General features: G+C 40.5%; 1 protein-coding gene across 5 annotated transcripts in view; it reads left to right on the top strand.

The window, feature by feature from the left end:
* The window catches only part of MYBPC1 (myosin binding protein C1), a 221529-nt gene that overhangs the window by 83430 nt on the left and 120606 nt on the right, over positions 1 to 17493 (top strand). For 4 of the 5 annotated variants that reach the window (XM_073545016.1, XM_073545014.1, XM_073545011.1 and 1 more), the window contains exons 4-5: positions 11041 to 11076; positions 11430 to 11468. The exons of the other annotated variant lie outside the window; for it this stretch is intronic. In XM_073545016.1, coding sequence (XP_073401117.1) covers positions 11041 to 11076; positions 11430 to 11468 — 75 coding nt within the window. The remainder of the gene's footprint in view (positions 1 to 11040; positions 11077 to 11429; positions 11469 to 17493) is intronic. 5 annotated transcript variants of the gene reach the window in all.

The following is a 17493-nucleotide window of genomic DNA, read 5'->3' as shown; positions in this document are numbered from 1 at the left end:
TCTGTAATTTACATCATAGGTAGACCTCAACTATGGGAGACAAACTGAGAAAAAAAAATCCAGAAAATCACATTGTCTGTTTTTTTTTCATTTTATTTGCATATTATGGTGGAAAATAAGTATTTGGTCAGAAACAAGCAATCAAGATTTCTGGCTCTCACAGACCTGTAACTTCTTCTTTAAGAGTCTCCTCTTTCCTCCACTCATTACCTGTAGTAATGGCACCTGTTTAAACTTGTTATCAGTATAAAAAGACACCTGTGCACACCCTCAAACAGTCTGACTCCAAACTCCACTATGGTGAAGACCAAAGAGCTGTCAAAGGACACCAGAAACAAAATTGTAGCCCTGCACCAGGCTGGGAAGACTGAATCTGCAATAGCCAACCAGCTTGGAGTGAAGAAATTAACTGTGGGAGCAATAATTAGAAAATGGAAGACATACAAGACCACTGATAATCTCCCTCGATCTGGTGCCCCATGCAAAATCCCACCCCGTGGGGTCAGAATGATCACAAGAACGGTGAGCAAAAATCCCAGAACCACGCGGGGGGACCTAGTGAATGAACTGCACAGAGCTGGGACCAATGTAACAAGGCCTACCATAAGTAACACACTACGCCACCATGGACTCAGATCCTGCAGTGCCAGACGTGTCCCACTGCTTAAGCCTGTACATGTCCGGGCCCGTCTGAAGTTTGCTAGAGAGCATTTGGATGATCCAGAGGAGTTTTGGGAGAATGTCCTATGGTCTGATGAAACCAAACTGGAACTGTTTGGTAGAAACACAACTTGTCGTGTTTGGAGGAAAAAGAATACTGAGTTGCATCCATCAAACACCATACCTACTGTAAAGCATGGTGGTGGAAACATCATGCTTTGGGGCTGTTTCTCTGCAAAGGGGCCAGGACGACTGATCCGGGTACATGAAAGAATGAATGGGGCCATGTATCGTGAGATTTTGAGTGCAAACCTCCTTCCATCAGCAAGGGCATTGATGATGAAACATGGCTGGGTCTTTCAACATGACAATGATCCAAAGCACACAGCCAGGGCAACGAAGGAGTGGCTTCGTAAGAAGCATTTCAAGGTCCTGGAGTGGCCTAGCCAGTCTCCAGATCTCAACCCGATAGAAAACCTTTGGAAGGAGTTGAAAGTCTGTGTTGCCAAGCAAAAAGCCAAAAACATCACTGCTCTAGAGGAGATCTGCATGGAGGAATGGGCCAACATACCAACAACAGTGTGTGGCAACCTTGTGAAGACTTACAGAAAACGTTTGACCTCTGTCATTGCCAACAAAGGATATATCACAAAGTATTGAGATTAAATTTTGTTTCTTACCAAATACTTATTTTCCACCATAATATGCAAATAAAAGGAAAAAAAAACAGACAATGTGATTTTCTGGATTTTTTTTTCTCAGTTTGTCTCCCATAGTTGAGGTCTACCTATGATGTAAATTACAGACGCCTCTCATCTTTTTAAGTGGTGGAACTTGCACTATTGCTGACTGACTAAATACTTTTTTGCCCCACTGTATATATATATACATGTCATTGAGACACATATATATGTATATATATTGATATTTCATAACGTTTTACATAGCATAATAGCCGCTAAATCAATTGCCGGCTTCTGTAAAATCATTACAAAACCCAACATGAAATGACACATGATTTACATACAGTAAACCATTTCATTTCATTTATTTTTTTTATATGTCCCCGACTAATAATTAGATTAGTGTATGTGTGTAAAATTTGGGACATGTAGCTGTTAAATTAACGGATAAAATCGTTGTTAAAAGTTTTGGACCAAATTTATAATTCTGCTATTCCAAAGGAATCCCTTGTTCTCCTGAAAAAAAAAATAAAATAAAAAATCAACAATATACATACCTCTCCGCCGATCAGTCAGGTCCCCCACTGCAACCCATTACAAGGGGTTAACTAGTTTACAACGGGGACTGGTGCACTGCTAACGCTACCTGCCCCGCTGTAATCCACTGCCGAATGAATGAATTCATCTCTGCGCAGCCTCCCCAGCTGACCAGAGATGAACTAATAAGCGTGGGAAAGTTTCTGAACTTTTTCCCACACTGTCAGTTCACCTCAGATCAGCCGGGGACTCCGCACAGCCTCACTTACTACCGCTGATGTCACTGAGGCTGCGCGGAGTCCCCGGTCCAGAGTGCTGGCGGCAGTGCCGGGTATTGATGCGAGAGAGTCGCACATGTTTCTCGCATAGCTCTCGCAAGTCTGACCCTGGCCTTATGCAGCATTCCATCTTACATGTTGCCAGGATGGCAGGAGGCTCCTATTTAGCTCTGTTCTCAACCCTTCACCACAAATTATCCTCTGATGAACCCCTTGACTTGATAAATAAAAATGGGGCTAAGGATACTTACAGTATGCTATAAATCTTTTTCCAATGACCTGATATGTAGGCCTGTTTATTTAGCCTTTGGTCTTTAGGTTTTTATAGGTCATGAATAACAATTTGACCTTATATATGTCCTAGAATAGGCTCATGGTTTAGCTGAATGTGCTCATTGTTGGATTTCTGTGTTTCTACTTGAAAAGACCAATAACTGTCTAGGTTATATATATATATATATATACATAGAATTAGTATGACCTTTAATTTGACTAAGTTTTGTATAACTCGACAACAGTATTCATTCATCTGTCCCAATATCTTCTGTACTGAAAAGCTTATTATGATTCTACTAGCTTGCAAAAGGGTACAAATTCTTTGTTTGTATAACTATCTTAATCTGCACACTTTTGTCACTAATTAATGCAAGAAACAACATTGTGTTTTTCATAAACTTTAAATGGAACCTCTCATTTTGAAAATGGCGCCTGATCTGCAGTCAGGATGTTATTGAGCAGGAGGAACTGATCAGATTGGTATACATTTTTTTGGGAAAATTATCTGTAAAACTTGCATTTTATTCATTGAACTCCTGGTGTTTGTATAGATATGAGCACAGTGGGTGGTCCTAACAGTGATTGACAGTCTCCCCTGTATGAGAGTGCATGAAGCGACAGCTGTCAATCACTAGTAGGTCTCATACATACAAACTCCATTAGTTCAACAAATAAAGTACAGATCTTTTCCGACAAACCTATATATCATTCTGCTCAGGTTCTACTTCTCTTTACAATTCTGTCCACAGATCAATCTAATTGTACAGCATGAAGAGTTCCCTTTAATTATAATACTAGCCTTATATTTCTCTGCTAGAGACATAGATTGTTTTTCTAATCATTTTTTCCCCATGACTTTATGCCTCGTATAATTGAGGTACGGCAGCATCATCAAGAAGTTGTCATAATGAGCCTGATTTGCTGTGACATTTTCTAATAGATGGGTAACATGATATATTAGTTTTGTCGGCACCTTCTTAAGGGGCATATATCACTGACCTTTGGTTCAGCCTTTCACTAACATTCCAAAATATCGCTTACAGTCACCACTTTGGATTTGTGTGTTTGCTGGTGACACACTAGTCAGAATATGTGTCCCTTAATGCAGCCTTTCAGTTCAAGGTTAATCTGTTTGTATTGCATTGTACCAATAATAGTCCCTTAAAAATCTTGGACACTTGTGGCATGGAAGAAAAAAAGCGCTGGTAAGTTTTACATACCCTAAAGTAGGTTTTGGCTGTCTTTTCAATCATGAAATTGGATTCTTTCCAGGGAATGTGAAGGGAAGAACATGTGAAGATGCCTGGTAGAAATGCGTTCATCATCTTGTCATTTGACCTCCTGCAGGATATGACATGTTTAATTGGTCTTCTGTATGATACCATTAATGCTCTGTAATTCAAGTCTCTTACCTCATCAGGTTTCTTGATTTGAATTGCTACTTTCAGAAAGAGTATGCGCAAACACTAGAAGTTGTAAAACGAAATATGTCTTTGCCTGAGAATAAGAATTGTGCAAACCTATGCCTCGATTTTATCATACTTTTTTTCTGACCGTACACACACCCACTGAGTATGTCCCATGATCTGAGTTTCATGGATCTCATTTTCAGATTCGTGATTTTCAAAGACGTGTGAATGGATTGCGAGGCTCCATGAGTAAAAAATTCAGACAGCACTCGGACATTTTACATGGATGTGTAAACGAACCCTAACGCAGTTTACAGAACAGCTACATACCTGGATATTCATGAAACTGTGTATAGAGCTTCCACTTGATACAATATTGTTTTTTTTTTTCCAAAAACTACAAGTCACATTATACTGTATATGCCTCTTTACCAAGCACCATGGGTATGGTCATACATGTCAAATTGATTCAGACATTATTTACAAAAGAAACTGCTGGCAGAAATCTAACTTTTTTTAGTAATGCGTTTGAAAATCTTCACATCATTTTCCATGTGCTGTCAGTGTGCTGTTTGTGTCGATTCTGGCAGTGTGCTAGAATGAAATGCAGCATAGAAATAAAACAGTTTTATGTATTAAAGATGTTCAAAGATGGAGATAGTTAGCGATGAGGAATATGATAGATAGCATGATAGTGTGATTTTAATCAGTGCTTTGCCTGCTTATTTTTTGTACTTATTTTTAAAATAAATAATTAAATAAAAAAAGTCATAGGGTCCCCCTTAATTTTCATAACCAGCTGAGGAAAAGCTGACTGCTGGGACTGATCTTAATATTCTGGGTAGGGGCCAATAGCCATTAAGGTTCCCAGGCTATTAATATACACAGCTGTTTGCTTAGCCTTTACTGGTTATTATAGGCGAGACCCCTAAAAAAATTATGTGGGGTCCCCATAGATTTACTACCCAGCAAAGACTATGCAGATGGCTGTGGGATGATATTAATAGCCTGGGAAGGGGCCATTGATATTGGCCCTCTTCCAAACTAAGTACATCAGCCCTCAACTGCCCCATTAGATGAGCCAATTATGGTGCTTAGCCTCTGCTTTTCCCACTTGCCTGGTGCAGTGGCAAGTGGGTTAATAGTTGTAAGGTTGATGTCCACTATTTTATGGACGCTGACATAAAGTCCATGGGTAGGTAATGAAGAAGCGTCTATAAGACACCCCTATTACTAACCCCATAGTCAAATTTAATAAAGACACAGACAGAGTAAAGTAATTTAATTGAAATAAATACACAAAGTCCACTATTTGAAATAAAAATGTTCCCATCATCTTTTTCCCAATTATTCCACAAAAGAAAAGAGCAAAGTTATACGCACCTTTCCGCTTATAATCCAATAATGCCCATGTCCAGTGCATGGTGATCAGGATGATTTGGTGAACAGTCACATCAGTGATGTGAAAGCACTACACAGCAGCCAGAACACATTGATCTGAGCGTGAAAACGTGGCTTCGTGTGACCGGCAGTGACATCATTAAGGTTACCACCGGTCACAAGCAGCGCTTCTCATGCTCAACGCAGTGTGTTTTTCGGCTGGCGTGGTGAGAGGTCGCATCACTGATATGACCGCTCTGCTCACCAAACCATCCAGATCGTACATACGGCCATAAAAAGCGGATGTGTGAAAAAGGTCTTAATGTGGTAGTTCACATTAATTTTTTTTTTCACATGGACCTATGTTCTGCTCGTATAAAATTGCAGCATACGCTACTTTGATCCATTTTGCAGATCAGAGTCACCCATTAGAAATTAATGGGTGCATTAACAAATCATACACAGGTTACCATCCATATGTCATGATGTTTTAATGGACCCATTGCAAATATTAACTTAGGAAACTTTATTTGCTCTATTATTTTATTTTAAATTGTTCATATAGAAAATTAATGCCATACTAATATCATCTGGAAGTAAAAAACTGAAAAAAACTGACAAATTGGATGCTATACTGATAGCCTATGGATAATAATAAGGAAGACAAATCATCTGGTTTTTTTCTTGATGAAAAATTAACGATTTAATAAATGCTTGTCTGGACACAGACTTAGGCCCCCTTCATACTTCTGTGTTTCCAGTATGTGTGACGTCTGTTTGCACATGTACATGAGATGTACGTTTTCACACATACACACGCATACTCATTCTAATCTATGGAATGCGCACATATCCATGTATGTTCACACTGTTCTCTGTGTGATCCAGAGACTGTGAAGAACAGTTAGGAAAACAGACAGAACTACAGCAAGCTGTATCTTCCAGGACTGACAAATAACCCAAACTCAAACTCTGATTTATATTAGACCAAGGTTACCCCCACATACCTCCACTTGGTGAGCTCATATGGGGCCTGGTTGTGGGATGTGCTTTCAGAAGTTTATGAGATCCTCAACTTATAGGATATCTTCGCCTCTAGAGATATTTTTGTCATCTTTCCTATTGCGATTGTATCTTTCTATAAGGATGAAACATGGCATGGATCGCATCATCCATCTTTCGATATTAAGTTGGAGGTTTTAGAATTGCCTTATGGTGGTGTTATTGAATGCGTTATGTTCATCCATTCACTATTTCGGCAAAAATATGTCTCTCATAAATATCAAATCAATGCAAACACCATTATTTGTCACTGACCACTGGCTCCAGAGCATCTGAGTCAAATCCTTTGAACAGAGGAAGCTCTTGCCTTGAAAGTGTAGTTTTCCTCTTCCGATTATACAAATCCTAGCTTTTTTTTACTGATTCTCATTCAGATTCCTTGTTATAGTTTCCTGTTCACGGCAGGAGACCCTACTTCAATGAAGTTTGAATTGATTTCTCTTTTTTTCACTTTTACAGTTAATCCCATATGTTCAATATGAGTATGATATGTCCCCTCTCCGGAAATGTCTTTATTGGTTTTACAATTTTTCTCTAGGAAACCAATCAAACTTTTTATCCTCTTATTATATTGCAATCATGATATTATATAGCAATGTGTACTACAGTTGCTCATTTGCCCTTCTACCCAGTACTTTTTCTGTTTTCCATTAGGTCTGTTAGCGTGGCTGGTCTGGAGCCGGAATCTCCAGGAGTGGACCCTCTGGGCCGTGGCACCGAGGGGCCCCGGGCGAGCTGCCAGGTGGAACTGACCCCTATACAGGGACCGTTAGGAGCAGGCCCAGGGGTTCGAGTACCACGGTAGCTGGTACCGAGAGGGGCGGCTCAGGATGGACTGGAGTAGGACTGTGGGACTGAAGTGTAGATGACAGAACAGAGCTGGAACACAGGAGACTGGAGTGGAGTAAGACTGTAGACTGGAACGTGGAGGGACTGAAGTGTAGATGACAGGACAGAGCTGGAACACAGGAGACAGGAATGGAGCAAGACAGTAGACTGGAACGTGGAGGGATGACTGGAGCAGAAACACAGGAGACAGGATTAGAGGAGGACGGAAGGACTGGAGCAGGATGGAACAGGAACACCAGAGGTAGGACGGAAGGACTGGAGCAGGATGGAACAGGAACACCGGAGGCAGGACTGGAGTAGGACGGCAGGACTGGAGCAGGATGGAACAGGAACACTGGAGGCAGCACTGGAGCAGGATGGAACAGGAACACCGGAGGCAGGACTGGAGCAGGATGGAACAGGAACACCGGAGACAGGACTGGAGTAGGACGGCACGACCGGAGCAGGATGGAACAGTAACACCGGAGGCAGGAATGGAGTAGGACGGCAAGACTGGAGCAGGATGGAACAGGAACACCGGAGGCAGGACTGGAGTACAGCAGGGGACACGGATAGCCGGACTGCGAGGCAGCTGCAGGGAGCACACGAGAACGGGACAGTGAGACTGCAGAGAGCACACGAAGAAGCGAGGCCCAGTGTGCTAGGAAACACAACAATCAGGCGCCTCACTCAGGGGGAAGCGGCCTGATATGCCCCTGTCTGGTCTGCCATTGGTCAGGGGGTGCTTCCGGGTCAGGGCATAGCCGGAGCACAAGAAGCAGAAGGGAGGTGCGGCTGCGGCCTATGGCGCATGCGCATTGCATGCAAAGATGCCGTCGGCCGCGCGCCTGTCAGAGGTGACCACCGTGGCTGCCTGGCGGCGAAGGGCTGCGGCGTGGGAGCGATGGCCGGGTGAGTATGCAGAGACGGCGTGACAAGGTCTATGGCATCACGTGGTTATAAACTCACTAGCTTAATCTTTCTAAGCTCTATGTAATATGCAAATTGCCTTTTCAGAGAGGATGAAGACTAGAACTCTATAATGCCACCTGTTGGGAAGCGATCCTACAAGTCACTATCAACCCTTTAATGAGCCTTGCAATATGACTTAAGATAAAAGCCAAATCAGAATCTCAATTTACAAACAGTGTTTCGGGATATTGCCCCTGGTCAGTACAAAGTATGAGATCTGATTTGGCAAGGTGAGAGGCTCTGGACTGAGGTCTAAGAGGTAACATTTCTCCTTGTGGAGAGTGACATACTGGCCTTGGTATGTCAATGTAAAGAGGCTTATTTGCAGCATTGCACAGCGAAATAGCCTCCTTTACATTGACATGCCAGGACCGGAATGTCACTCTCCACAAGAAGAAACGTTACCTCTAATACCTAAGCTCTATATAGTAACAGGAGGTCAGTTTTGTCTGCATAAGTTATGACTCACTGCAAACGTCTATGGCAGGATGGAGGACCGAAGCAGCTGGGTCAGAAATTGAATAGGGGGATGATAAATCCAGGGACAAGAGACATCTTGTTTCTACATAGAGCAGAGAAAACAGAATAATTATCTGGGTATCTGGGTACAAATTAAAAATGAGCAATTGTAAGTACACAGTGCTATATAATATGTTTGCAATGTATTAAGAGGATAAAAACTTTGATGGGAGGAGGAGTGCTTCTTTGAGCTAAAATATCCTGTATTTGTTTCCGCCTCATCAGTACAGTGAAAGAATTAGCGATTAGCGTGTAAGAATATTTGGTTTCCTACAGTGTAGATGTGTAACAGATGAGGCTGAAAACCTCAAGCCGTAAAAGATATCCTGGCAGATTTGGCTGTCCAGTTTGTGGCCTGTCAATAAAGATCATGGAGGTTTAGTTCTAGATTATCACATGGCATCTTTGCCTTTGTGAGATACTTGTATGTACCACTCCTGGATCCGTGGTGACATGATGCAAGTACTCCTTATTGCAGCTATACCAGTATAAAGTAACTTTGCTAGGGTAATTTTATTGCAATATAGCATTTACAAACTATGACAATTATGTATTATAGGGAATGAACTACAAACACAGTTCATAAAAATCAGATTTACTGAACTGTTAGTAGTAATATATGTAAAATATAGTGGAAAACCTTTTATTCTTTGTATTCTTTGTATTCTTTATACATCTTGTTGCCTGTTACTGGAGGAGATTGGAAAGACATGGTAGCTTTCTTCTAGAAGCAGCTCCACGTCTGTTCATGGACTATTGCATTGCACTCAAATTCACTCAAATGTGGACTTTTTCTAAACTTCTATAACTCTAGCTCGTAAGATATTGCATAATGACAGGAAAGTTGAGTCAATGCTTTATATCAAAAACTGTATACATTTTATTTCAATCAAATAGTAAACATACATATAAAGAGTCAAAAGAAGTATGCTAGAGCAGACAATTATATAAATACAAACAACAGCGCAGGTTAGTGACAACAAGATCCAAAAGAATACCATGAGTGACAGGCACAATGTCAAGGGCCGGGGGGCAAATAGCGATATAATTATATAATACTGATATGCTGTCTTAGATCAAAGGAAGATAGAGATACTTGTGGCAGGAAAATAGAGTTGAGGATGTAATGAGCTCCGAATCAAATATGCAGGCATTTATACACCTGGTAGCCAATAATCCCCAGCACATATACCTGCGCCGTGGCCACAGTGTAGCAGGTCTCTAAATACCACCCACCCATTGGTAACTCAGTGAAAAACAGCTAATAAAAGTAATAGAATTAATCATTACCCATCATAGTGCTTGGCTTGTGCCCAGAGACTCGCTCCCCGACATACGTTTCGGTAAGTTTTCCTCCTCAGGGGGCGTGCATATGTAAAACCTCTGTCGTCTTCAGGTGCAATTTACTTCATCCTAATAATTCTTTCTTTCATAAACTTAAAATATCTTTTTCCTTTGCAGATTTCTACAATTTTAAAGTCAAATTTCCCATCATGTTTTTGTTTTAGATGTTAAAAAGCAACATTTATAGTATTGGATACCTTTACTGAAGGCAGTTTATTCAAAGTATGCAAAAGCCTTTCTAACATGTGGTTGATCCATGTCTTGGCTAAAATCACCACATACCATATAGTAAAATTTGCATATTTTTATATAGTAACTTTACATACAAATTAATTAAAGGGGTTATCTGGTCTTCTGCGAAACGTCTGTGGTCACTCTATGTGGCTGCGGACTTCTGAACCCTGACAGCATGTTAGATTTACTGGTGTTGCCGGTGAGAGTGGGCAGTCACGTGACCGCAAGTATGCAATGCTCATACATGCAGCCAGGTGCTGACAAGTCAAGCTCATCTTCTCGTAATTCACTTGTGTTGAGAGAAGCCAGGCGTGTCTAGTCGGAAATGAATGTGTCCGGAAGTATGCAAATTGCATATTTGTGGTCATGTGATCACATGCTCTTGCCGGCAATATTGCTGAAACCTAACAGTGTGAACATCGGGATTCATAAGTCTGCAGCCACGTAGAGTGACCAGACTTTTGTGTCAAGCCATTTAATAGACCTTCAATCCAAATACATCTAATACTCAGTTACCAAAAGGAAACCACAAACCACTTATCCCTTAGGCCACGTTCACATATTCAGTATTTGGTCAGTATTTTACATCAGTATCTGTAAGCTAAAACCAGGAGTGGGTGATAAATACAGAGGTGGTGATGGGTTTCTATTATACTTCTCCTATGATTGCTCCACTCCTGGCTTTGGTTTACAAAGACCGAGGTAAAAATCTCAACAAATACTGAAAATGTTTGAAAAAAGTAGACCTTGACTCTTCATCAATAATCACTCCCCATGAAATGTACGTCTGAAATGTTTGCACGTGATTAATATAAGGAAAACCAATTCACTGTGTATATGGTACGCATTTACTTGCAGACATGGAAGACAGTGATGTGACATCGTCTTCAGAAGGTTAGACGTGTGGTTGACCATTATTCCATTGTGTTTCCTTTTCCTTGCTGTTTTGAACATTCCTAACATTTCCCAGGCTCTTGAAAGCTCTCCGTGTTTCCATTTAATACTGGGTCTCTTGCTGTACTTTTCATTTTTTTTGTCTTCATTTCCTCTTTACTGACAGCTGGTTTTTCATTTCAGCTACTGAAAATTGAAAGCTTTTGTACCCATAATTTGCAGCTTTTTGCGTGTTTCAGGCTTCCGCTACTTCTTTTTGCAGGACTTTTTACAACCGTTAGCACCACTACGGAAATGCACAACATTTGGCTTAAAGGTATGCGTTGATTATTAACTATATTTTATGTTTGCAGATGAAGATGAGTCTTCTTCAACTAGTACTCCTCCTCCAGGTAGCATTTGCTTTCATTACACCAATAATTTTTTTTCTTTTTGCTAACAGTAGAATAAGGAGCAACGATTGTATGATGTTAATATAACAATACTGTTTATAAGCAGCTGATATAGCAGAACCTATTCCTCCTTCTAAGTTCCCATTAATGTTGTTGGCATGGACATTTATTGACACCATTGGGAAAGGCGGCAAAGAAAGCGTTTGGCATGTTACAAACAATTATGTAAATTATATATAGGCAGTCACTGGATGACCAGCAGAATCCTATAACTGAGCACTGATAGAGATCCACATGTTAGACTACCTGCAAATTATGTCATGCGAGCCCTGCACAGTCAGAGCTGGCTTTAATTATACCACTTTAGGCTCTCCTGGGGCTCGTGTCACATTGTTATGTCATGCGAGCCCTGCAGCCAATCAGTGCTGGCTTCAATTACACCACTTTAGGCTCTCCTCGGATACGTGTCACATTATGTCATGCGAGCCCTGCAGCGCTGGCTTCACACTCTCCACCTTTGGAGGAACTAGACATCCAGTGGAATTGAGAGCTGCAGCTGGCCGCTCACTTCCTCTTGATGCTTGATTTGTCCTAAGGTGGTGTAAGTGAAGCCAGTGCTGATTGGCTGCAGGGTTCGCGTGACATAACAATGTGATTCAAGCCCCAGGAAAGCCTAAAGTGGTGTAAGTGAAGCCAGCGCTGATTGACTGCAGGGCTCGCATGACATAACAATGTGATGCAAGCCCCAGGAGAGCCTAAAGTGGTGTAAGTGAAGGCAGCGCTGATTGGCTGCAGGGCGCGCATGACATAACAATGTAACGCGAGCCCAAGGAGAATGAGTGCTGACGCCACTAGAACAGCGCTGGCACTGGAGGTGAGTATAAGTGTTGCCCGATCATTTTGTTCTCAAGTTAGATAAGCCTTTGAAAGAGTTGTGTGGCAGTGGCTTGCTACTGTCTTCCACATGATCACTTGGCCAACCTTACTGTGTAAGGGAAGTTCACTATCTGTAAAATATGAGTCTGAACAATAGATATTAAAGTATATTTCCAGCCTCAGCTGGTACAGATTTCTTCATGTCCAGGACTTTCTTGCCTTGTGATTTAATTGACTTTTTTTTTCACAAACTTACAATACTCATTAGAAAGGCATTTGCTTTATGCTTTTCTTATTTGTTAAATTAGAAAAAAATGATTGTGATGAGACAGATTGTATGCCATGTCCTTTAGTATTAAAATGGTGTTGTTTGAGGACATGTACTGTAAAAACATTAAGAGACAAACATGCCTATGGAAAACATGTGATGCCTAAGGAAGTTTAGATCCAAGGTATTAACACCCGAGTGCACTAGAGAAAGGATTAAAGCTGTGTTACGTAAATCTCCCATTAGAACAGCAGGAAATATGGTCCCTGTTATGGCACATCCTATCTAGTCAGATTTGTATGAACAGTTGCTAAGAGCCAGAACATTCATTAATTAACTTTTCCATCTGCCTTTTGGAAATATTCCTTTTACCTGATATACAATTTCTATAATGTGTTACTACTTACAGATATCACTTAGCAGGTCCCCAAGAGAACTTAACCCCTTAAGGACCAAGCAACTTTGTAGGTTAATGACCAGGCTTTAATTTTGAAATCTGACCACTGTCACTTTATGTGGTTATAACTCTGGAACGCTTCAACATATCCCACTGATTTTGAGACTGTTTTTTCGTGACATATTGTACTTTATGACAGTAGTAAAATTCCTTCAAAATTTCTTGTGTTTATTTCTGAAAAAAATGTAAATTTGGCAAAAAGTTTGAAAATGTCACAATTTTCAAACTTTTAATTTTTACGCCCCTAAATCAGAGCGTTATGTCACAAAATAGTTAATAGATAACAATTCTCATGTCTACTTTACATCAGCACAATTTTGGAAACATAATTTTTTTGTTAGGAAGTTTTAAGGGTTAAAATTTGACATTCGATTTCTCATTTTTTCAATAAAATTTACAAAACCATTTCTTAGGAACCAAATCACATTTTAAGTCACTTTGAGGAGTCAATATGACTGAAAATACCCAAAAGTGACACCATTCTAAAAGCTGCACCCCTCAAGGTTCTCAAAACCACATTCAAAAAGTTTATTAACCCTTCAGGTGCTTCACAAGAATTGAAGCAATGTGGAAGGAAAAAATGAACATTTAACTTTTTTTCAAAATTTTTTTACTTCGCACACAATTTATTTTATTTTGTCAAGGGTATCAGGAGAAAATGAGCCACAATATTTGTTGTGCAATTTTTCCTGAGTACACCGATATGCAATGTGTGGAGGAAGACCACTCTTTAGGCGCAAGACAGGGCTCGGAAGGGAAGGAGCACCATTTGAGGTTTTGAATGTAAAATTGGATGGAATCGAGAGCGGACGCCATGTCACGTTTGGAGAGCCCCTGATGTACCTAAACAGTGGAAACCCCCATAAGTGACCCCATTTTGGAAACTAGACCCTCCAAGGAACTTATCTGGCTGTGTGCTGAGCACTTTGAACCCCTAAGTTCTTCACTGAAGTTAATAACGTAGAGCCGTGAAAATATAAAAATCATATTTTCCCACAAAAATGATGTTTTTGCCCCCAATTTTTTATTTTCCCAAGGGTAACAGAAAAAACTGGACCTTAAAAGTTGTTGTGCAATTTGTTCTGAGTATGCTGATACCCCATATGTAGGGGTTAACCACTGTTTGGGCGCATGGCAGACCCTATAAAGGAAGTAGTGCCGTTTTACTTTTTCAACGCAAAATTGGATGGAATTGAGGTCAGACACCATGTTGCATTTGGAGAGTCCCTGATGTGCCTAAACAGTGAAAAATCCCCCACATGTGACACCATATTGGAAACTAAACTCCCTGAGGAAACTATCTAGATGTGTGGTGAGGACTTTTAACCCCCTAGTGCATCAACATTGAGCCATGAAAATAAAAAATATTTTTTCCACAAAAATTATCTTTTTGCCCCCAATTTTTTATTTTTCCAAGAGTAACATGAGAAGTTGGACCCCAAAAATTGTTGTGCAATTTGTCCTGAGTATGCCGATACCCAATATGTTGGGGTAAACCACTGTGATCGCCTTACTGCAATCTTTGGGAGGCAGAATGAACAAATCCACAAAAGGTGAAGAATTTATTTTTTACACCGTTCCTTGTGCGATATAAGTGATTAAGCGAATTTATTCTTCGGGTCAGTGCGATTTACAGAGATACCAGATTTATATCCTTTTTTTATGTTTAGCTTGTGTGACACACTAAAAGATGCTTTTTTGTAAGAAGTTTTTGCATCACCACATTTTGAGAGCTATAATTTTCCCATATTTCGGCCGACAGAGTCATGTGAGGGCTTGCTTTTTACGGGACAAGCTGACTTTTTTATTGGTACCATTTTCGGGCACATGACTTTTTTGATCGCTTTCTATTCCAATTTTTGTGGAGGCAGAATGAACAAAAACCAACAATTCAGAATTTTTTTTTTTCTCACGTGTGGTAAAATTGGTAAGGCAGCATTATTCTTTGGGTCACTATGATTACAGCAATACCTCATTCATATCTTTTTTATGATTTGCCGTTTTCACACAATAAACACTTTTATAGAAAAAATTATTATTTTGGCATTGCTTTATTTTGAGAGCTATAACTTTTTTATTTTTCTGCTGATGGAGCTGTATGAGGCTTGTTTTTGGGGGAAAAAGATGGAGTTTTTAGTGATACTATTTCTATTTACATTTGTCTATTTGATCGTGTTTTATTCCACTTTTTCCTAGCGGTATGATGATAAAGCATAATTTGATACTTTTTTGTGTTTTTTTACGGTGTTCACTGAAGGGGTTAACTAGTTTGACACTTTTATTGATCGGATTTTTACTGACGCAGCAATACCAAACGTGTACTTTTTTGTTTAATTTTTTTTACATAAAAATGTGTATTTATTAGTGGATTTTATATTATCATTATTATTATTTAAATTTTTTTTACATATTTTCTAAAAAGTTTTCTTTTTTACCTAGTCCCTTTATGGGACTTTCTTTTTTTTTACTTTGATTGAAGGTATAATACATTGCAATGCTCCAGGATTGCAGTGCATTGTACCTATGCTGAAAGCTTCTGACACCATGCTGTGAGCATGGTCTCAGAGGCTTTCCATAGCTTGACCAGGGAGTCGTCATGACAACAATTGGGCCCAGTGATGATGTCGAGGGGATGCCGATCTGAAGGCAGAGGGAGCACCCGTCCCTCTGCCTCACTCCTGAACTCAGCGATCACGCTCGTTTGCAGCAATTAATGGGTTAACAGCCAGGGGCAGCGTGGACACTGCTCCTGGCTGTTAGTGCAGAAGCTCAGTCACTGGCAGTGCTGAGCTCCTGCACTGAACGGGCAGGAGGTGCTGATATTTCAGCATCTCCTGCACAATCCTGATGTGATCGGTCAGTCAGATTGACTGACCGATCACAGTGATCTGGGTGCGGGGACCTATGGCATGGGTCCCTGCACCCGTTGTCATGCCTCTCAGCTGTCACAGACAGCTGTTGGCACTGAACTACCACTGTGTATATATATATATATATTTATAGTTCATAGGGTTCTACATAGCATAATAGCCGCTACATCAATTGCCAGCTTCTGTAAAATCAATACAAAGCCCGACATGAAATGACACATGGTTTACATACAGTAAACCATTTCATTTCATTTCGTTTTTTATATGTCTTTGACTAATAATTAGATTAGGGTATTTGTGTAAAATTTTGGACATGTAGGTGTTAAATTAACGGGTAAATTCGTTGAAAAAAATTGCGTGGGCTCCCACGGTAATTTCTCCACCAGAGAGGGAAAGACAGTGTGTGAGGGCAGATGTTAATAGCCTAGAGAGGGACCCTTACTTTTGCTCCCCCCCCCAGCTAAAAAAATCTGCCCCCTGTCACCCCAGAAAAGGCGCATCTATAAGATGCGCCTTTTCTGGCACTTAGCCTCTCTATTCCCATTGCCTTTAGTGGTGGCTCATGGGTTAATAATAATGGGTTAATGTCACCTTGCTATTGAAAGGTGACATTAAGCCGGGTTAATAATGGAGATGTGTCAATAAGACACTTAACCATTATTAATCCTATAGTATTAAAGGTTTAAAAAAAGACACTTTAATTAAAAATTCTTTTAATGAAATAATCACACAAAGTTTTTGGCAAAATTTATTATTCTGCTAATTCAACAGAATGCCTTGTTGTAGTGAAAAAAAAATAAAAAAAAACAACAATATCCATACCTTTCCTCTGTTCAGTCAGGTCCCCCACTGCAATCCATCACAAGGGGTTAACTAGTTTACAACAGGGACTGGTGCTAATGCTACCGGCCCTGCTGTAAACCACTGCAGAATGAATGAAATCATGTCTGTGTAGGCGCCCTCGGATGACCGGAGATGAACTAATAAGCGAGGGAAAGTTTCTGAACTTTTTCCCACTCTGTCAGTTCACCTCCAGTCAGCTGGGGACTCCGCGCAGCCTCAGTGACCCCACTGCACGCTGCTCTGACCTGGCACCAAACTCTCCTCTTTTGCGCGCTTTTTTTTCTTAAACTCCTGTGGCTGCGCACTCTTTCTAGGTTCTCCCCGCCCCCTCCTGTCAGCAGAAATCTCCGTCTCTCTCCTCCTTCCCTCCTGCAGCAGGGGAAGGTTCTTCTCACTCAGGCTTCCCCTGGGAACAGCGGATGCAGCCTTCCTAGTTGCAGGTACCTGTGGTCTGGTCCATCTCCTTACAACAGCATCCATGGATCCTCCATCTTAAATAACCCCTTGAAATTATGTAAACAAATATAGTACAGATAGTGTTTAATTCCTCTTAAATAATGGCATGATTATTAATAACATTGTAAATCCGTTTCTGGTTATCATACAGAACTTTGATGGACGTATCTACATATGCTTGATACAATTTAAACTTCCATTTCAGCACTTTCTATTACTTAATATTCATTTTTATCACTACCAACCAATGTTTTT

This window comes from Dendrobates tinctorius, unplaced genomic scaffold, assembly GCF_039654945.1.
Source record: "Dendrobates tinctorius isolate UK_male_01 unplaced genomic scaffold, ASM3965494v1 ptg000139l, whole genome shotgun sequence".
Lineage (NCBI taxonomy): Eukaryota > Metazoa > Chordata > Amphibia > Anura > Dendrobatidae > Dendrobates > Dendrobates tinctorius.
The sequence above is the reverse complement of the archived record's forward strand: the minus strand, read 5'-3'. Positions and strand labels throughout refer to the sequence as shown.